This window comes from Panthera leo, chromosome D1 (assembly GCF_018350215.1).
Source record: "Panthera leo isolate Ple1 chromosome D1, P.leo_Ple1_pat1.1, whole genome shotgun sequence".
In the NCBI taxonomy this organism is placed as follows: domain Eukaryota; kingdom Metazoa; phylum Chordata; class Mammalia; order Carnivora; family Felidae; genus Panthera; species Panthera leo.
Genome location: NC_056688.1, coordinates 25,572,689 through 25,594,464, shown reverse-complemented (window position 1 = coordinate 25,594,464; position 21,776 = coordinate 25,572,689). Strand labels below are relative to the sequence as shown.

The window sequence follows — 21,776 nt, the reverse complement described above, 5'->3', positions numbered from 1 at the left end:
TTTGCCCCCCCAGGCAACTCAGTACTAGCATTAGATGACTGTTATACATTTCTAGAAGATAGACTTGGTTTAAATTAACTGCTTTTTAAAAACCAATGCCAAGTTAACTGGTTGACCCCAAACAGAAGCAGACATCGAAATCTGGAATCTTATTTAATGTGGTTGTTTTCCAAGACCTACCTACTACACAGTCTGAAAGATGAGCCAGTAAGGCATATTGTAATGCATCTGAATATATTTAACTTAAATAGTCAAATATTCAATTATTCAAAGAATTGAAATAGGAATTCATCCCACCTGCCTCCAGTCTATAGAAGGGCCCATTGGCTATTTAAGCAAAATGCTGTACTTTTTGTTGTCCCCTGGTAATGGAGACCTTGTTTGTCTATAGGAAAAGAAGGATTTCTTTTGAAAAACAGCAGTTTAAAAATCCTATCTGAAAATCTGGACTTTTTAAAAAAATACGGACATACTTCAAGATGGTAGTGATACATTATTCATTAAATAACAGAAATGTCTTTAGTTCAAAGTGCTAGATACGTCATGATTTTTCTTTTAAAGACTTCTCTCTCTGTGTTTCTCTGTCTACTTCTCTCACATACCCACTGCCTTCGGGATTCTATAATTCATGATAACGTAATGAAAGCAAATGAAATCTTCGTGGTGTCATGGAAAGAACACTAGCTGGAGGGTTAGGCTCCCTGAATTCTCATCTTGACTCTGTCAGGAGTTAGCTGTGTGATCTTAGATAATTCATTAAATAACTCTGGGCCTCAGTTTCCCCACCCATAGAATGCACACGTGGAGCTCAGTAATCTGTAAAGTTCTAAAGTTGCAAACCTGTAAACTTGAATTCGAATGGCAGCAGAAGCGGAAGGAAGATTTTTGTAGGAATTATTCACAAGCAAAACAGGGGTCACCATTTGGTAATTACCTGAGGCAAACAATTCGATGTGGTCATGGGGACAGATAAACTGACAAAGTCTATCTGGCCTGGAGTCCTCATGAATCCAGGCGATAGGAAGGTTAAAAGATGGGGGGCGGCGGGGGGGAGAGGGAGGCAGTTCACTCTTCAAAACAAAGGCAAGACCCCTTTCTGAGGGCAGAAGTAAAGTCTTTGTTCCCAAGTGCTCCTCACTCTGCTGGTTCCTCCTCCGCTACCATCCTGAAGTTTCTCGACTGGATAAGCACTGTCCTGTCAGCGATGACCCATCCTCCTGGCCCCATCTGCCACATTGGTCTCTGTGCTGTTTTTCAGAGCCCAGCGCTGACCTCAACCTATCTTTCCCATTTTGCTCTCCCAGCATTAGGGGTTGTATGGTGCTGCATTTTCCTGAGGTAAAGGATGAAAACTGAAAGTGTCTCTGCTCGATTGTGGCTTTATCGAAGCATCCTCTCCGACCATCCTGGCTGATACGACCACATCACTTTCTATCCCCTAACCTGCTTCATTGTTCTTCAGAAGGGGTATCACTCCTGGACACAGAATTATTTATTTATGCGTCTGCCACCTCCGTAGAGTATTCATGCCAGCAGGGTTTTGATACCTGTTTTATCCTCAACACAGAAAGCAGACCCTTGGAGCATAAAAGATGCGTGATTAATATTATAGTAATATTAATATTATGTTGAACTAATAAAATATGTCTTATGGTAAATCCAGAGCTCTGATCTAATGCTCTGACCAATCGATCCCCACAAGCCCTATCCCCAAGGAGAAATTCAACTCATGTACATTCAGCTAAGGTACTAAGCTTTCTTTAATCCTTACTCTGATTTCTGGCAAGGGAGCACCTTGGCCCCATTTTGTAGATGAGGAAACTGACATTCAAGGAACCGAGATGCCTCACTGTAGGGCCCACAGGAACCGAGTAACAATTGAGAATGGACTCAAGTTTTTTGACTTGGAGTCTGCTGTGCATTTCTCTGTCTCATTCACCATGTCTGCATCCTCAGGGGTCGTTTCCCCATCTTTAATTGGGACCGTGGGCATTGAATCAAGCTTTCCTGGATGGAAGAATGAGATTCAATTGAAGACTGCAAAAAACCAAGAGGCGGGTTTTGAAACCAGGTCATCTCTTGAGCAGCAACCCGTATCACGTGATTTTCAACACTGATAATATCACTGTGGGGAGCAGGGGTGGGGTAGGTGTTGTTTAATATCTCGGGTTAACTTGTGTGTGGCAGAAGAAGTGCGGAATGGATCCTGAAAATTTTAGTATTCCTAACGTGATGCTCAGAGCCTTCCCAGGAGACATTCTTGGAGAGGAGAAGGGAACATGACACAGAAGGACTTGTAACAAGGGCAGCGAGATTAAGATTTTGAAAACACTGAGTTGTGTAAATTATGCACAGAATAAAAACCCTCTGCAAAGAAATCCAGACTCCCCTGGCATCCTGGAGCAAATACCTCCTTAGTGCTGAGACCCAGAGGTATTTTAAAAGATAGACATGCCTTATAGTTGAGGAAGAAATATGCAGGTGCATAAAAATCACATTCCGGAATTACTCGAAGATGATTTGTCAAGGTCACTCAAAGTGGGAACCCACATTCTAGGTTTCTGTCTACAGACCTCAATCTGTATAAAACTAGATTTCGTGAACATGCAGGTACATGTCCTTATGGGAGCATATAATGTGATATATTAGGAAGAGAGGATTCGAAAGTTACTACTGTAGAGCTAGTTTAGTCCCACTGTTTCATTTGTACAAAGATTTTGAACTTCACATGGGTCTAATGGACCGTGCACTCTCACACGGAGACCAGAAATCCACGGGCCTCCCCTTGTCCACTGTCCCCTGCAAAGACAGTGCTGGAATCATCTCCGGAACAGGGTCTGGGGAACATCAAGGTCCAAAGGTCACACAGGAACAGGAAACTGGCTTTCACACACTTTCAATACCAAAGTATACACCAGCAAGTCAATTCTGCAGACTTTGGGTGACCAAAGATAACTCTGAAAGTCGCTGCTCTGTGGGTGCGTCTGCATAGCCGGGTCACCTGGACAGGAGACAAGGGTGCTCCTGAGGAGGGTTTGGAGGGGCTCCCAGGCTCCCACCACCCACATGAAAAAGAAGACCTTTATTTCCATCCTTGGCATGAAGCACCAGGGTCCTTAAGCCTGCTCTCACTGCCTGCCACGCCAGTCCCTGTGTGTGTATCTAAAGAGGTTAGCACATCTCGGGTACACAGACCACAGCTTCCTCCATTTGCTCAGGGCCTTAGAGGTCCGAGTATCATGGAGATATTGCTTCACTTCTCCTTAGGGTGTCCACATCAAGACCCTGGAGCCATCTTACCAACCTTCCGGATCAGAGGGAGTGCTTCTGGGTAAGGGGTAAGTGTCCTGATGAGGGGGGCAGGTTTCTAGAGCAGAGCATCCTTTTACCAAACCTGGGACACACAGACACTTGCAAGCACACGCCCGCAGGCAGAGGAGCAGGCGCAAATGACCAGTGGCCACCTCCACCCTCGCTATAGGGACACTCCTCACCCCCACGCACTTTAAATTGGAAGAATCCAGACTCACAGAGGCTCCCCTTAACCCAGTACAACCAGTTATCGCCTCTCCAGATTTTCAAGTTCCTTCTGTTGGTGCCTTTTACCTAAGTCAGCATGTTTCAAACTTTCAGAAAAGAAAAGGAAAAAAAAAAAACCTTAGAAAATAAAAACCACTACTCCACCCAAATGATAAAAATCTCTTCAATTCTCCAAGCACAACATCTTAGTCTCCTCTTAACTCAGCACTGAGCGAGAAGTTGATTCCTTTGGGTTCTGGGGAATGGCGGGCTCTGCCAGTCCCCACCTCACCAGCCTAATAGTTTTTCCAGACTGACTCCTGCTTGGTGTTGCGGGACAGCCTGGAAGCCGACTCCTGGTCCCATTCATTGCTCTCGGTCCTCTAAGGTCAGTCACTTGAGGGGGTGTCCCTCCTCCCTGCTCCTGGCCCCACTTCTCGCTTCCAGAAGGAGCAGGCAATCAACACTTCTGAAGTCTGACTCGAAACCCAGACCCTCGGCCACCCCTCTGGGCTGCATTTTGCAACTCAGACCCAGGCGCGAGGTGTGTGGGGTGACGCGAGGGGGGGGTGTGGGGGGTGGATTTGGCAGGGCGGTCGCCGGGGCCGTGGGCTCAGCGCCGGCCACCGAAGGAGAAGGGGCTGTGCAGGGCGCGGGACCCTCTTTGGGAAACCGTGGAGCGCGCCCTGCCCCCGGAGTCGGCGCACGCCGGGGCGCGGAGAGCCGGGGCCGGGGGCTGGGGCTGGGGGGGCGGCGCGGAGCGGGGCCGCAGAGAGACCCCCCTGCCGGCTGAGCGCCGAGGCCCGCCCGTCAGTCCCGGGGAGCCGGCAGCTCCCGAGCGCCGAGAGCCGGCAACGCAAATACCAAGAGGAAGGGAAACCAGCCCGCGCTGACATGTAAACAGGGGATTCCATCTGGAGGAGCCCGCTCAGACAGACCCCCAGACACACTCACTTGCACCCCGATCCGCCTGCAACCCATCCACTTGCCCGCCCCAGGGCCCTCCAGGCGGGGACCAGAGCTGGTGGCGGCTGCATCTCCCGCCCCCGTCGCCTTCGGCCTCGGGTAAGAAGAAGCCGGCCGCCGGGCCAGTGCCCGGCGCCTGGGCCAAGACGCCCAGCTTGCCCGGGGATGGGGAGAGTGATGGACCCGGGGGTCCCCGGCCCCTGCCTTGGATCTGCTCCCGGGGTCCCCAGGTTTCACGCGGACCTCCGTCCGCAGCCCGGCCCGCAGCACGTACGAGCGGGCCGGACACGGCTTCGGGACAAGGGGTGCGGGGGGGGGGGGGGGGGAGATCGCTGTCGGTCGTGAACCCGGAGGGTCGCGCCCGCGAGTGAGACTCGCCACCGGAGCGCGGGAGGAGACGGCGCGAAGCCGGGGCACGGAAGGAAGGGAGAGTGGCCACGTCTTCCGGGACCCCGGCGCCCAGCGCCAAGCCTGCCCGCTGCCTCGCCGCCCCGGCCGGCCCCGCCGCTCCCGCGCCCACTGCCCAGTCGCTTACCTTAATAGTCCCGTCCATTTGGCCAAGTCTGCAGCCGAGCCCCCCAATATTCCACACATTGACCCGGTTACAGCCTGACCTCGCAGCCCCTTCGGATTAGCCCGGCGCGGCCTCCCTGGCGCCCTGGGCCCTCCCTGCGTGCCCCCCACGAGCGCCCTGCCCTCGCTCCCCTGTGCACGTTTGTTGTTGTAGCGGAGCGAAAAAGAGACAGTTAACCGGATGAAACTTTTTTTTCAGCTAATTTTGGGAAGTGACTTCACTTTGCGAATCGGGGAGGAAGTCCTATCTCTCTCTCTCTCTCTCTCTCTCTCTCTCTCTCTCTCTCTGTCTCGCGCTCTCCTCTCTCTTCTCTCCCCTCTGCTCTCTCCCTCGTCTTCCCTCCCCCCACACCCCCTCTTCCTCCCCTCTGCTGGTCCTGCTTTTCGCATCACACACACTATATAAATATACCCGGAGATGCCCAGATACATTCGTGCGCAGCGCACACAGGATACTTGCTCCTGGGAGATAAGAGAGAGCTGGGAACAATGCCGGGGTCCACGCCCGGCGCCCGCGCCCTGATTCCCGCAGTCTGCACCCCCACCCCCAACACCTTCCCCCAAAGTCCAAAACCAAACGCCTTTGGCCTCCTTCCTTTTCCCGGGGCCGTTGGCCGAAGGTGGCCCTCTTGACTCATTCCCTTTCCGTTTCTTCCCACAGATAGGTTCATTAATGCTTTTTCCAGCCGGAGTAAACTTATGGGGGGGGGGGGCGGGTTAAGTTAACTCGGACTGGGGATAACCTGGAGCCTACTGCCCGGGAAGATCCGGACTCAGACCGAAGGAAACCAACCATTAAAAAAATGCATCCAATGGGAATTTTTCCACTCGGGCCCTCGGCTGCCGAGTCGCGGCAGACTCCGGGAGCTATTTCACCCGCCGACGCGGACTCTGGGCGGTTTCGGAAGGACCCCACCATCGGGGGCGAGGACTAGGCTCCCAGTGCATTGTTAGCAGAAGGGCGCCCTCCGGGCGGCGCGCCTCGGCCCTTTGCTCCTGGAGAGCTCCCGGCGCCCGCCCAGGGCCAGGACCGGCAGCACCATAGGCCACTTCTCCGCGCCTTCTAGGGTCCAACCCCTTGCACTTTACTTGGACCAGATGGCCCAAGTCCCAGCGTTCGGCCAGAGCCGCCTATGCAATGCTACTCCAAGCCCCAAGAAACCTACGCTACCGCGGGACGTTCCCTCCACACTGGTCAACAGGTCTGCAGAGCGCAGCACTCAAGATCGCGGCACCGTCATCCCCACCCAGCCGTGAGGCCAGCCGACTTTTGGCCCGCCTTGTCGGCCCCCGCCACCCGGAGACCTCCCCCGTCTTTCTGCAGTGCCGCCGAACCCTCCAGTTGGGGCAGCCTCAGGAGTCCGGCGCGCAGCGAGGAGACATCCCCCCACCCCACTCCTCCCCCAGGCGCTCTCGGCCTGACTCCCTTCTCCCCAACCTCCCAAACAGGTTACCTTGTCCACGCTCTCCAGACCACGCTTTGGACTTTTTCACTTTTATTTAAGAGTCCACCCGGGGAAGGAGGAAAAAAAAATCCAGAGGAGATCCGAGTCAATTGGAAAGAAAAAAAAAAAAAATTCAAAAGGGTGTCCACAGCGGCGAAAAAGGTGACTTATTAATTCTTTATTTCTTCTGGAGCAATTGAGCCAGAAAGCTAGCTCGCCTCCCTCCCTCCCTCCCCCCACCCCCTCTCGAAATTAGTCTCATCAATTCAGCTCCAATTTTGGGTTCGAATACAGACGCGGGTCTGAACGTGACCAGACCTGGAGTGGCGGGTGCAGCCTGCCAGCAATTGAGACTCGGTGTGCGTATGGGGGAGTGGGGTGGGGGTGGGGTGGGGGTGGGATGGGGGCCGGGCCGACCCCCCCACCTCCTGTCTGCTTCTCAATCCAGGGGTCTGCTCCGGGGCTCCCCTGGGACCGCCACATCTGGTTACCGCTAGCGGGGTCAGTCCCCCCCCCCCCCCCTTTGCCTGGGGCCACCAGTTCTGGAGTTCAATTAAAAGAAATCAGGCTTAACCCTTTCCTCCCCTAGGCCGACCGCCTGCCCTCTCACTCTTCCCTTCAGCTTTTCCACATGCTTTCCAGAGAGGAAAGAGGTTAAAGGGAAAGGAAGAATGAATTACATCCTTTCAAACCCCAAATTGTTTCCTTTTCAGCCCAGACTCTGTCGACCTTCAAACGACAACAGGGCTTTCAGGAGGGTGCGGGGAGACCACTTCCCACCCGAACCTGGCCAAAAACCCGGCACCCCCAGCCACATCGGCCCTCTTTCGGGCAGAAGGGATTCCAACTCCACCACCCGGAGGCCCCCTTCCGGGTCCTGGGCAAACACTGAGGTTGCTAATGGCCACCCCACTGGAGCCGCTGTTCCCCCTTCCTGACGCACTCCTCCAAGTGCTTGAGAAGGCTCCTCTATGGCAAAAATGTTGTCTAGGTCTCTCTTCCCAACTTCTATTGCGCAAAGATCCTATTACCTTCACTGCACTGATCAGTACAGTTACCCCAGTAAGCCTAGCACCCCCAATTCCTTGCAGCAGCAGCTGTCTCTCCCATTGGGAGTTGCTCAATATGCAACTAGATTAAACTGAGGACTTGCCCTCCTGTTTTCACCGTGGAGCTCAATAGCACTTTCTGTTTCTCCCTGAAAACCAAAGCTATGGCAATTTCGTAATTTTGAAGATGGGGGGCGGGGGGAGAGGGAGAGTGGAGGCTGGCGTTGGCATAACGGTCACCCCTTTGTGACTTACTGACTGGCACCCCTGCCATGACTTTTGCTCGTTCTGAGCCCCCCCCCCCCAGGAGGAGCTCCTGTCCATTCACAAGGTCCTCCACCCAGAAAGGAGAATCCCCCTCCCCCCCCAACTGGGAACAACAGCTCTCTGAGGCATTCCAGACTCCCTCCATCCCACACTGACATGCTGGTGGGCAAGTGTGCCCCACTTATGTAACTCTGGGTTTGCCGCTCAGCTCCTGCTGCTGCTTCTATTTTCAATCCTGAAGGGGGGAAAAGCCCTAACCAAACACAACAGTAAACAAGTCTGCCCTGTTTCATGTGGTTACCACCAGACATCTGGAAAGATGGTTTGATCCTGGCAGCTCACATTGTTTTCACGAGCAGCCAAAGAGAATATTTCGAATGTTTGCATTGAGACAAATTGATAGAGAGCCTGTGGTGAAGCCGGCTACAAATGAAATCTGTCTTTGAGTTGGGGAGGGGAAACCCCTCCCCTTCGCCCCTCTCTCCCTCCCCTTCGCCCCTCTCTCCCTCCCCTTCTGTCCTCTCTCCCGCCCCTTCTCTCTCCCCTTCCTCCCTTCCTCTCTCCTCTCTCCCCCTTCTCCTAGCATAGCCAGGGACTGGTTACCCCAGCCCACACACTTGCACACACCCTCTTTCCTGGCTCACCAGAGACTGTCCTGCCGGCCTTTCCCAGACTGGGCAGGGCTGGTGACCCGCGGCCAGTGCCTGCTACCAGCCGTGCCCATTCCACCAGCCCAGACCCACGTTCAAGTCAGGGAGCCCTCACACAAAGCCAAGGAAGCAGGGCCAGCATTTAAAACAAAAGCTACCAGGTCTGGGGGTGGCGGGGGGGGGGGGGGGGGGGGGGACCAACAAAACAACTCACCACACATGTCTAAGCCTAGGGTCACGGGCAGAAAGCACGAACACGGAGGCGAGTATTTAGGAAATATTTGGGTTTTGAGCTTTTTCGCTGGAACTTCGGGGCTATGACTTGCCTCGCACCATCCGCACTTGACAGTATTTTCAAACATGCGGAAGTCCTGCTTCCCGCGGGAGGGGAGCGGCTGGGCGAAACGTGTCTTGGCTCTCTCAATGTCAGCCCTTTTGACCGGGTCAAGCCTTTCCAGACGCGACTTCCTGGGCTTCTTTGGTCCCAAGCCCAGGTTGGGGGTGGGAGGACGCGACAGTCGGAGCCGGGTCCCCAGGGTGCCTCCGGACCCGGGTCACTTGAAACCCCGAAAGATGCCAGGCCTGGCACAGCTTGTCGGGCGGATCCTTTCCCCTGCGTCCTCCCTCCTCCCCCGCCCCTCGGGTCCAGCGCGGCCTCGGCGGGTATTCGAGCTGGCAAAGGGGGGGGGGGGGGGGTAGAAGGGGGGAGGGGGGAGAAGCGGGGGCGCGGGGGAGGGACGGGCGAGCGAGCGCCAAAACTCCAGACTGCACAACTGCAGCTTCAAGTGTCTGGCCCCTCGCTCGAGGCCATAATTAATTTGAGATTTATTTTTATTGGAGAACTCGAGTCTCGTCTGACCTTAGCCAAACAAGGCAGCTCGAGCCGCCCCTGGATGCGCTTGAATGCCGGGGAATATTTCTGCAGGAAGGCTCTGCAGGCGCGCCTGCTTTGAATTTGTTTCTCAGACTTCATCTACTCACAGATTGAAGGAAGATTTAGAGCCTCTGCTCGCCCTGCCCGCTCCCCACGCTCGTTCTTGCCTTAGCGCCAAGCGGGTTCAAAACGCTACGTGGGAGGCCGCGGCGGCGGCGGGAGGGCCGGGGGGCCGGCTGGCCCGGCTGGGGGAGGGTCTCTGCGCCCAGAGCCCGAGGCGCTCGGGGCCGGGTCCCCAGACCACGCGGCGTCGACTAGGAAATCCCAAGGGAGTCCGAGGCCGACCAGAGAGCGCAGGCTGACAAGAGGTGGAGACCAGCCAGGTGCCGGGACTCTCACCCAGCGGCGGCGCCTAGACTGGGGCTTGGGGTGGGGGCGGAGGGGGGGTGGAGAGGGGAAGGGAGAATTTCATCCCCTCCGATCTCCGTCCTTCCTGCCTCCCGGCCGCCCCACACGGCATTTATTGTAAGTACAGACCTGTGTCCTTGCAGCCCCTCTGCAGGACCTGTTGGCCAGATGCTGCCCCTGGGCCGTGTGGTGCTGAACATTCTGGAGCTCTAAGCCTCCTTTGGTCTGGTGCGTGGTGTGCATGCTGGTGTCTCCTCCAGCATGCAGCAGGGGCTGAACCAGCAGGGTAGGTGGTGAGGGAGTGAGTGTAAGGAGTAGGGCAGATTCGCTAAGGGGGGAAGTGGAAGACCCTGACCGTCTCGTGGGACGGGCGAGGGACCTTCCGAGTTGTGCCCCTCGCACTGGGATAGACTGCGATTTGCATAGCACGGGGCCAGGATTCCTCTTGGGTCTCCTGCCTGCTCCACCCCGTAGCTGCAAGTTGGGAAGTCCAGGTTGAAAGCCTCGCTGGGGGGCCAGGCTCCTAGGGTTTGAATTCTGGCTCGCACTTACCAGCTCTGTAGGTTTGAGCAAGCTCCTTAACCTCTTTGTGCCTCAGTGCCTTCATCTGTACAGTGGTGTTATAATAGGACCTACTCCTGGCGGTCAGCACAGTTCTGTCCTTAGCACCACCCCTTACAAGCTGCGCTCCGTTAACCTCTCAATACCTCGGTTTCTCATCTGCAAAATGGATTACCTCCTGGGGTTGGTATTAATATTAAAGGAGTTAGTATAAATGCAATGCTTAGAACAGGACCTGGCAAATGTAAGGGGTACCTTAATGGTACCACCATTATTCACTTACTGCGTGTTATGGCCTTAAAGAGTCACTCGTGTTCCTTCGCTCCCTGCCCCTTGCTCTTTCCAGCCTCATCCCCACTCTAAGGGCTGTCCTGCGCATAACCCCCTGAGCACTCTGGGGGGTTCTCAGAGCCCAGATCGCTGCCGGGTGGACAGGGTGCCCTTGACTGCTGCGCCCGGCTCGGCTTCAGGCCCTGGGCCTGGGTGCCTGGGCTCTCAGTGTTTGTCAACAACCTCGGAGCCGGGTGCCTGACGCGCAATGGCAGGGGCTTGGCAGCCTGGGACTGTTTGTGCCCCTCTGGCAAATGGTCGATGTAGGGAGCCCGCGGAACAGACCCAAGATTGTCCCTGCCACGCAGACCTTTCGCCGCCGTCAATGCACCCCTTTGTGCAACAATACAAACTTTGTGGCTGCTGAAAAATCCATTTTTCCCCCTTGAAAAGAGCTCCTGCGGCGAGCGGCTCCTTTGGCTGCCCACAGCTCCTGGACTGCATCCTCTCTCCCTGCTCCCCACTCCAGACCGCTCCGCTCTCCTGAGCCGGTTTGCTTTCTCTCTGACTCCGGGCCCGGGTCAGTCTCCTGGGCTCCCACTTGCCCCTCTAGGCTTTGTCATCCCTGAGGTTTTGGATCCCCGAGTGTGTGCAGACCGGGGTGGAGGAGTGGCTGGGGGCGGGGGTGGGGGGGGGAGGGCACTTGCTGTCTTTGGGGCCGGGCTGGAAGTGAGAACTCCCTAAGCTTCTGGAACTGGGCGTGGCGGGGGTGGGAGGGGTCACAGCCTGCCTAACCTCTCCGGAAAACTGGACTTAACGAACCCCAGCGCGCTTTAAAGCCTCCCGGTGTACGGTGTACGCCCTGCCTCTTCCTGGGGGCCATCGGTCCAGCCATCTATTCATTGATTGTCGATACATGGAGTCACTTATTTTTCATTCATTCATCATAGATTAAACACCTCTTCCCCGCCAAGGCTCCGGGACCCGGCCTCCTTCAAGTGACTATAAAACTCCTTTAGATCTTGGGAAGGGGTGGGAGTCGGGACACGAGTACCTCGTGTCAACAAATTTCCCTTTAGAGAAATGGGAGGAGGGCTGGACGCTAAAGTGGCTCTCCCCCAGGGTCGAACCCCATGGAGGTGGCCACGGGCCGGCAGACTGACCCACACTGCGGTGGCATTCCCGGATGCCGGAGGGAGCTCAGCTTGGGCAAGCGGGTGGGGGTGGGGACCTCAGGGGCGGAGTTTCAGGGAGAAGGGGGCGGGGCCGGGACCCGAGGGGTAGGTTTTCAGAACCGCGGTGGGCCCTTCCTCCTCCGACCTGGGACTCCGACTCGGGCTGGCCCCGGCTCTCGGGGCTGCTACCCGGAAGGAAGGAGGTCGCGCCTGGGTCCCAACCCCGGGCACCCTCAGCCCCGCCCCGCTGGCGCATTTTCATTTAAACGTGCAACCCAGATGTCCTGGCCTCGGTTTGTTTACATTCTTGGGAACTGTTGTGAGTGGGAAAAAAGTTCTATATTCTGTCAAATGTAGCAGTCTGCTCTTTGGAGGGCGGGTGGGGCCAAGAGAGGTGGGCTTCAGGACCGACGGGGTGTCGAGCCTGTGGGAGAAGCGCGTCGCGTTCACACAGCCGCGTACACACGCCCAGAGGCTCATGTGCACGCTCCCCAGTACACGCAGACCCTTACTTTGAAACCTGTTGTGCGCCAGCGGCGCGGGCGCAGGACCCACTGGGACCCGATGCTGGCTCGCAGGTCCGCCGACTGGCGTCTCGGCTTTCCCTGCCCAACCTCATCGCGCTCACCCACTTCCAGTCTCCGATCAGTGCCTACCGAGAGCGTTCCTCCCCAGCCAAGGATTCCCGAAGGTCTGTGCCACCCTCGGGTGGTCGGGAGCGCCCCAGGCTCCAGATCCACCCGCTGAACCCTCCACCCCTTTTCCCGGGGAAAGCGGGGAGCGACCACAGGCCCGGTGGCAGAGGGGCTGGGGGTCATTACCTGTTTAAAGACGCTGTCATGTCTTACCTTGACGTAAGACGACGTGTCGGGGACTGTCTGAAACATCCTCCGTTGGTGAGGAAGGGTCAGGAAGGCCCAAGAACCAACCTGGGTGGGAGAAACCTCAGTCACCCGAGAGTACAGCATGGGTGAGACGGTGGTGGGTGAGGGGGCAGGTGGTTGGGGAAGGAGGCTGGATGGCTCTGATCGCCCAGACCAGAAAGGGAGGATCCCCGTGGTCAGGTACTGGGAGCCAGTTCTGCGTCTCTGCCTCCCGACTTCAGGCTAAGGGATGGCGAAGGTTGAGAGCCGGCTCAAGACGGCCTGTGGCTTTTCCTTGCAGTCCTGTAACCCTCCTCTATCCACAGATGAGACCACCCACCCCCACTCTGACCCCGGGCCTGGGTACTTTCACACCTAGGGACACAGGGGCCCCTCTGAGCCGGAAGAGAGAACCCTGCCCTGGTAGGGGTCGGTCTCCCCACGAATGCAGCCCAAAGCCCCAGGGAGCAGATATTTACAGAACTGCCAAGCTTGGGCCCTCAGGGCGCAGATCTTCAGCCTGCCTCCCCAACCACCTCAGGACTCCACCAGTGGCCAGCTGCCCCCCCTCTTCCCTGCTAGTGGACCGCTTGGGGAGGACGACTGGCTGAAGGTCCTAGAGATCTAGGGAGGCCCTTTCCCCAGCCCCGGCTCCTTAAAAGAGTTTTGAAGGCAGAGACCAAGATAGTGAATGACGCAGCCGCATTTCTAGTGGCGGGGGAGATGGTGTGTGAAGTCTGAATATTTGGGCTAGCGGGTGCAAAAACCACCCTAGATGCCAGGTGCTTCTGGGTGAGTCTCTCCCTGCCTTGCCAAGTCTAGCCCTCTTGCCTTCCTTCTCTTAAACCATCTTTAACGTGGCAGCCTGCAGCTTCTCCGGCAGCCAATGTGTTTCTGATAAAGCACTTTTCTCCCCACTAACAGATTCCAGCTTTTGGCTCCTGAAGCCACAACACACACACACACACACACACACACACACACACACACAGACACACGAGTTCAGGGACCAGGTACGTTCCTTTGGGCTCCTAAATACCTCTTTCCTGCCTCTGTCTTCTCCCCGGGAGTGTCCCCGATTTTGTTTGCAACTTGGAGTGAAATTTGCAAGAAAAGGGGTGGGGGGCTGGGAAGGAGAGAAAAGAAAGCCCCACTCCAGAGAATGAGAGAAAGAAAGAGTCCCAGAAAGCATCCCATTTCCCTACTGCAGCTGGAGCAGGGAGAGGCGCCACCACCCTAAGTCCCCTCAGAGATCCCCCCTACACGAACACTCACCTTAGACACCCTCGTCTGTTTGGCCAGCGGCAGCCGAACTCCTGAAACTCCAGGATGTCTGAGCTCTGGGTGCTAATTCTCTGCTACCAGAGCCCCCGAGATCCTTGGTGGTGCCAGAATTAAACCTGCAGGCTGCCCGGAGTCAAGCTGCACCTTTCTTTGCAGTGTATCCAGACCGCCAGCCTGGGTCCCAGCAGGAGCTGGGGGGCCCGCAGGAACCGCTGGGCTCCTCTGTCTGTGCGCCCTGCCGCTTTCCTCTCTGCCGCCTCTCTCTGGCTCTCTTCGTCCCACTCCCCCTTCCTCTCTCTTTTCCCGTCTTTTAATTTGATTTCCGTTTTCTTATCAATATTTCAACTGCTGTCTGATGAATTGTTCTAATAGACAGCCACCCGTGTGTGCCCCTAGCTGCTTTTCCAGAAACCTCCCGGTGTTGCTAGGAAATGTCAAGGAACACTAGAAACCACACACATATCGCAGACGTAAAGCCAAGAGGAGACGTGGGGACCCAGGCCTCCTTTCATTTGATTATTTACTTTTTAAATGATCGCTATGCAAATAATTATTCCTAGGACTTACATAGTATGAATGAGGTCCTCTTTGATTTTTCAAGCCCTGAAGTTTGGCTTACTTAAGGTTACCTTTCCCTTTATGTGGACCTCCCCTGAATACATCTTTTTCTGATCCACATTTTCCAGGCAGCATCTATAAGAGCAAGGTGATTTGCAAATGTCAGGGAAACAACCCTATTATGGAGTTTTAATTTCAAAACCACAACATTTAACAACACCCTCTCTAAGGGGGCATTTCAGGGTCCTCGAATTTGTGTTGTGTTTTTCTTTTCTTTCTTTCTTTTTTTTTTTAAATTTTGGAATGTTGCTCATTTCTTCACTCTAAGACGTGGCCTTGAATGGGGCTCCGATTGCCGAGTCTGTGCTCACATTCACTCTCTTTTAGTTGCCCAATCCAGGGCCATTCTCCACAAAACAGCCCGGCCTCGGCCTCGAGAGGAGTTGCCAGTGTTGCTCCCTCCCTGGCGGGTGGTTTTCACACCCTGGAGCTGCCTCTGAGTCTCCAGTAACCAGGAGCTTCAGCACCAGCTCCCCACCCCCCCAGAACGCTTGGCAAAGACCAGAGCAGATGAACTTGGGAGGGAGAAGCAGGGGGGGTGGTGACAGGTAAAGGTAGAGAGTGTGTCAGTTTGTAAGAGCAAAACCACAGCTTTGTGTACCTCCGAGAATTAGCCTCAGTTGCTCAAGCTTTGTTCTTTCTCTGGTGCCTAGACCCCTGACTGTTTTGGTTCTGGACACTGAGAGAATTAATTCAGTACCTGTTCCCTTTTCTCTGCCTCCCCACTCCCTACCCCTCAACTGGCTCTGGAAATTTCTGACCAAGAGCAATTGCTAGGATTCCATTTCTGGAGAAAGCACACTTATCACCCAGATCTCCCCATGTGGGGGGTATGAAGACTGGCGGCAGGGTTATTCATTATTTCCTTCTCAACAATATCCCGATTTTTCTCTCCGTCCTTCCCCCAAAGCTCAACATATTGAAACATTTTGCTGCTTACTAGGAGCAGCCAGGAGAGCTATGAGGTGAAAGGCCAGCCTGGGACCGTGACTGGGGCTGCCTGGGCTGGGGGCTGATGGCCAGGCTGCCCCCTCCCAGCACATTCCTGACCATTGCTTAGGAAAACAAGACAGGCTTGCGGAGGGGAGGGGACTGAAGTACAAGAACCAGTGCCCCCAGAATTTTGTTCCTGGGATTCTTGGAGAGATCCTCTTGCCTCCCAAAGGGAGCAAACACTATTCCAAGCAACCACAAATAAAACAGAAGGTGCTCCTGCATCCTGTACCGATGTCGTGCATTTTAAACAGAGGTTCTTTTCAGGCAAGTTGGAAATTTGAAAATGAGGGCTTCAGCTATATTAGAGGAGGTGAGCACTAAACAAATTGTCTAATTAATACCTCACCATCCAGATTAAGTTTCTCCAGCCTTGGTCTTTTGTCATTTTCTTTTCACCTCCCTAGTCTCCTTTCTTTTCTTGGAGGGGACTTGTAAGAGATCACTTGAGTACTTTCTCCAGATTTCACAGTTGTTATCACAGATTTTAAATTCTTCCTTCTTTATGTGTCACAGGTGCTATCACGTCCTTATTTGTAGACCTATATATCTGAGGTTTGCCTCTCTTCACTGGATTGTAAACTTCCTGAAGGCAAGCATTGAGTTTGTTTTGTTCATTGCAGGATACCAGTGTCCACTGAAATCGACAGGCAGAGAAGTGGGGCAATTACTTAACCACATGTCTTCTTTCTGAACAATAAGGGGGGGGGGGGGGAAGGAAACATACAAAACAAAACCATCCTGTTGTTATTAAGGGCAAACTGACAGGGACAGTTCCCTTGAGTATACTAATTCATTTTCTGCTTTGCAGGGTTGCATGAAATCAGTGCTCATGTGTTGGCTTCCTTTTTACATACATGGTTTAACCAGGAATCCTGAGATCATCCCTCTGCCCAAGTACCATGGGTATGGTCAGCTGATGGGGGTGTCCTCCCCTAGTTTGGTACCCAACTCTTCAGGTTGTGTGTGTGGACACACACACTCAGGTGTGTGTCCTATTTCTTCCTCTTCCTATAATTTTAAGAGCCAGAATGAGCATTCACTCCAAGGATCATGCATATAATAAAATCTTGGTGGTCCTGGGAAAAAAAGATGAGCTGATCTGGATTCCCTTCCAACTGGGGTTTCAGAGCTGGACATAGACCTGGAAGCCTGCCATGTTTGTGTACGTGAGGGGGTAGGGTGGGTTAAGGATGCCGAATGGGAGAAGTGCCTGCAGCCCCAACCACCCGTCTGGGAATAGGGAGGTGGGGTATGATTAGAACCCTGGCTATCTCATCCTCTGGGAAGATACAGCCAACTCCCTTTGTCACCTGGAGCCTTCAATTTGACAGAAGAAAATTGCTGAAATTGGTAACAGCTGCCATAAGGAGGAGCCTAAGAGAGGAGAGAATGAAGGGAAAGGGGCAGGAAGACTCATTAAAGCCAGCTTATCCCTCTAACTGCTTACAAAGGGAAAGGGTTGTGTGTGTGGGGGGGGGTGGTTTGCTCCATAGTTATTGCTGCCTCACCAGCTCATACCAGGCTGCTTCCTTGGGTCATAGAGTTGTAATCCAGAGCCTGGTCATTAGCAAGTGACCCTGGTACAGAGTTTAGGAGGGTGGGAGATTGGAATCCAAGAAACGCTCCCAGCAGGGGAAGGGGGGGCACTTTATCTGGGTGGTGCCACCATGGGTTCTATGACAATTAGGACTCAGCTTCCTTATTTGGCTAATGAGAGAGCTACCATTAGATCATCATGAGATGCCTTCCGATTAGAGTATGCCGTAATTCTGTGAGAGTGTTTAACCTGGGAAAGGATGTGAATCAAAGGCAAATTAATGGTCTAGGGTTAGACAGAAACTTTGGGTTCCAGTTTTAGCTCTGCTCCTGATGAGTAGTGTTATGAACTGAATTGTGTCCCCCCTGAAATTTATACTCAAAAGCCCTTACCACCAGTAATTCAGACTGTGAATGCATTTGGAGATAGAGCCTCTAAAGAGGTAAATAAGGTAAAATGGATGGACCCTAACCCGATAGGACTGGGGTCCTTATAAAGAGATTGGTACACAGAAATGTGGAACACAGAAGAAAGACCATGTGTGGGCACAGTGAGAAAGCCACCAATGGCAAACCGAGGAGAGAAACTTCAGGAGAGAACACACCTGCTGGCACCTTGATCTTGGACTTCCAATCTCCAGAACAGTGAGGAAATAGATTTCTGTTGTTTAAGGCACTAATACTTTGGTATTTTATTATGGCAGCCCTAGACAACTAGGTATTTTGCCATGATTTGGTTTTTCCAAGCAAGTAAAAGAATTGACAGGGTTGCCACACTTTACTCAACTCTTCTGGAACCCATTGTGATGATAAATATCTATTTATTGCATATCCACAATGTTTCTGGCCATGTGTAGCCTTGTGTGTAAAGCAATATTCTGGTCTTTGTGGTTCTTTCCACCTCCCCTCCCCACCCCCCAAAATGGCTTAAACCTCATTGAGTTTCAGTGTCCTCTCTATTTTCTATTCCTTTCGCTCTTAATGACGGGAAGGAAGGAAGTTGCTTCCTGCTCCTCTAGCAAGCAATTTCAGATTTTAAAGGGTAGCCAACGAGATGTCACGCTCCTTATCTCTCATTATTTGTGTCCTCTTATAGCCCTTGCCAGGCTGCAAACCTAGACTGAGCTCCTGGAAATTACAAGGAGAAAGAAGTGGGAAATCTGCTCAGGGAGATAAGTCCAGGAAATGGAGGCAGTGAGTAGAACGGGGTCCCCTAAGAAGAGCTGGCCGACGGGGGCACTTTGGATTTTGAGATGTGTGTGAGCTGGTCAGGCCTTTGATTCCTATCATATACCAACACACACACGCACACATACACGCTGCCATTCACACGTACTCTCAGTGTAAAAGGGGATTTTGGAATGGGGGAACATGGGGTGCAAAACAAAGAGCATTCAGAGCAAGGACGGAGAACCAATGGATTGAAAGATCAGTGATCCGAATGGGTGCAAGAGGAAGGACTTCTCCCAGGCTGACAGATTCATCCCTCACCTCTAGCTGCAGATTAGACATATGTAAAGCTTCCCAGGACTGCAGATGAAGAGATGAGGTCACTGGAGAATGGATGAGACCAAGCATTAAAGCAAAGAGGAGCCCTAAGACCAAAGACTTTTATATACATTATATTCTTTCCCTCTGGTCCCTTAGCAAGTTTCTCTCCTCCTTAAGTTATCTCTTCATGAATGTCAATTAGTTAATTTGATTTTATTAGCTAACCCTGAGCCCTGCTCTAGCTTAAATTTTTATAATTCTAAAGAGCTTATTCCTAGTCTCATCTATGGTTATACGTATTTTGTAGGTTATTGGGAGACATTCTTTCTCCTGTTCCTGTTGAAAAAACTGTGGTATTCATCCTTCATAATAACTCTAGTAAGGTTTCCGTGTGGCTTCAGTGTCTTCTGATTGAATGGAATAATTCATTCATTCATTTTCAGGGGAAGGGTCATGAGAAGGACCTGAGTGATATCACTGAGAAGGCAAAGGTTTGCAAGGACTGTATTATCTTTGCTCTGTCGACTTGGACTTAACCCTAAAAAAAGAGGAAAGAGAACAGAATTAATGAAAGCTTCAAGTTCGGGGTCATGTGTAGAAGGAGTCACTACCACAGTTTAAGGAGAATGAATCGGTGACTTTAAAGGCTTCCAGGCATAATTGGATGGAGTGGGACAGTCAGTGTGTCCTCTGCAACTCTGAAGTGGACGATGATTGTCTTAGCTGAAAACGAAACAAACCCTTTGGGACGCTGTTGAGAAAAATGCCAAAGAAGAAAAAGTGTGCCCACTCTGGCCACCGAAGACACTAGAGCAATGCTGTCTGAAATACAGATGCCATTTTCATTCTTCTCTTCTTGCCTTCAGAACCCCAATTTACAGAAGAAAAAAGAAAAAAAAAAACCTTAAGACAAAAGTCGAGAAGGGCCAATACTAGTTACTTTTGGCACAAAGGTCTTGCGGTATGTTTTTTAATGGAGGGGGTGGGAGTGGGGTGAGGTGTGGGAGGTATTTGAGTGAGGAGAGAGATCAATAATATCTCTGATACTAATGTCTGAGGATAATCGTTTGAGAATTGAGATGCTTTTGACCAAGTACTTCCAACCTCTAGACGGAAAAGACGCTGTGTAAATACTTGTCTGATCAAATACTGGTCTGATGTGTCATTATTGTTTTTTTCAGTGACCCTCAACTTTGATAGATGGGGACAGTGGGGTCCTGGAGAGAGCATGGTCACTTAGCGTTACTTCGATGCACGTCACAGCCGAACACAAAACAATGTCCCCCACTTAACACAATAAACACCGGGGACTCACTGCCTTGTGAGTTCCTCTGAGGGAACCTGCTTTCCCTAGATAAGAGATCAAAAGTAGAGGGTATATTTTCATTTTCTGGGTGTCTGTCTTTAAATCAGGCTTAGTGAAGCAAGGTGTCTCCTAGATTTTTGGTTGAGGGCAAGGGGACACAGGTTTTTTCCAAATCTTATGTTCTCTTTTTAAAAGGTCAGATTTGTGAGTGACACAGGGATGAACTGAGCAACTGTGAAATTCTCATTGCTTCAGAGTGACTGGGTATTGTGGAAATGGAAAGAATAGGAAATTATATTTCACATTCTATGAAGCCTTCTTGCTGCTGCTTCTGGTGATGGTTTTGGTTCCATCTTATAAAAATGGACTAGAATGGGAGGGGCAGGATAAAGCGGATCTTGAAGAAGATCCTACTGCCTCAAAGGTGGGTTGGCCTGTGTGGCTACCAGAGCACATGCGACTTCAAATTGAGCTAGTTCTGCATGTCCTTTATTAACTCAGCTAGCCACTCAGCTAGCTAGCTGTTTTGTCCTTTTGAGATCCCTATATCCTTTTCATTCTGCTAAACGCTTTATATAAGCTCACTGGCAGTAAGAAATTAGAGCCAGGGAAGAGGGTTCCCGCTGAAAATTTTATGGATCAGCTGAGACAAGGGTCAAATGGCTACCAGGACTTCAGCTACTAGCTTGGGAAACCAGTTATTCCAATTTTTTTTTAACTGAACCCCTAGATGATTCTCTTCAAGTTCACTCACGGTAGAACTTTAGCAAGTTTTCTGAAATGGTTTCCCTGTAAGGGCTGACAAGGGGGTATGGTCAAATTTTCCAGCTGGGGAGGCTTTTCGATTTGGAACCAAACTGAATTTTGGCTTGCATCTCTAGAAAAGAAACTGGTCATGGCTGTGGGGCCCAGAACCCCGAGAGATGATAAGCATTTGCAATCTTGAGCGCTTATCTTCTCCTGTATCTGGCCTTCTTGCATTTATAAAGTAAATCGGGAAATCTCACTACAACAGGCTTTCCTGTGAGGAGGCTGGCATTTCCTGCCTGCCCCACTGGGGACAGGAATGGAGGGAACACACTGCTGATGTTCAGGTTTTCCCATTTCAGCCCTGCAGCTGCTGCGGGGGTTGGGGTGGGGGGTGGGGGGGGGGGAAGAGGGCACCCACCCAGAGATCAGCAATGGTGTGAATTCGAGCTAAGGAGGTCATTGTTTTCCTGATACACTTTTCATACAGCTTTCTTACACATAAAAGAAAAGAAACACCCATTGTTACTTATTTGAACACACACACACATGCCCAGGTACATATTCTGCATATGTGTGTTGCATGGATACCCAGCTGTCTTGCTTTGATGAAATTCTTACTTCTGACAAACTGCCATTAAATTGGTTATCTTAAAATATAACCATTTGCATTTTGTTGCACCAGGGAAATATTCATGTAAATTCCATGGTTTGACATCTTAAGGGGCACCTGGGTGGCTCAGTCCGTTAAATGCTCGACTTCAGCTCGGGTCATGATCTGGCAGTCCGTGAGTTCAAGCCCCGTGTTGGGCTTTGTGCTGACAGCTCAGAGCCTGGAGCCTGCTTCAGATTCTGTGTCTCCCTCTCTCTCTACCCTTCCCCCACTCATGCTCTGTCTCTCTCTCTCTCTGTCTCTCATAAATGAATACATGTTAGAAAAATTTTTTTTAAGTTTGTAAACAAATAATGCTTTTGTAAAGAGAAGTACCTCTCCTCATTTCTTGCACTTATTTTTAGGGTAAATTTTATTCCGTTTCTGATATATGTGCTATTGAAAAGATCACATGTATTAATAAAAAATTTCACCTATTGCTTCTATCAAAGATGTGAATGTATGTAGAAAATCTGATCTTGTTCTATTATAGTATTTATATCACAAATTTTACATAGCACTTACA

The 21,776-nt window shown here is 52.0% G+C and overlaps 1 protein-coding gene and 1 long non-coding RNA gene across 5 annotated transcripts in view; one reads left to right on the top strand and one right to left on the bottom strand.

Annotated features, from left to right (window-relative positions):
* The window catches only part of FLI1 (Fli-1 proto-oncogene, ETS transcription factor), a 121,855-nt gene extending 116,517 nt beyond the window's left edge, over positions 1–5,338 (bottom strand). Inside the window, exon 1 of the mRNA XM_042904583.1 lies at positions 5,021–5,338. Coding sequence (XP_042760517.1) covers positions 5,021–5,038 — 18 coding nt within the window. The 5' untranslated portion in view covers positions 5,039–5,338. The remainder of the gene's footprint in view (positions 1–5,020) is intronic.
* LOC122199477 lies at positions 2,510–20,326 on the top strand. Of its 4 annotated transcripts, XR_006193527.1 has the most exons (5): positions 2,510–4,063; positions 4,424–4,584; positions 6,126–6,665; positions 16,327–16,501; positions 18,989–20,325. It is a non-coding gene; the product is annotated as an uncharacterized LOC122199477 (long non-coding RNA). The 4 variants fall into 4 exon arrangements; XR_006193528.1 differs by having other exon boundaries at positions 2,510–4,584; positions 6,508–6,665; positions 18,989–20,326; XR_006193524.1 differs by having other exon boundaries at positions 2,510–4,584.
* The last annotated feature ends 1,450 nt before the right edge of the window (positions 20,327–21,776 follow it).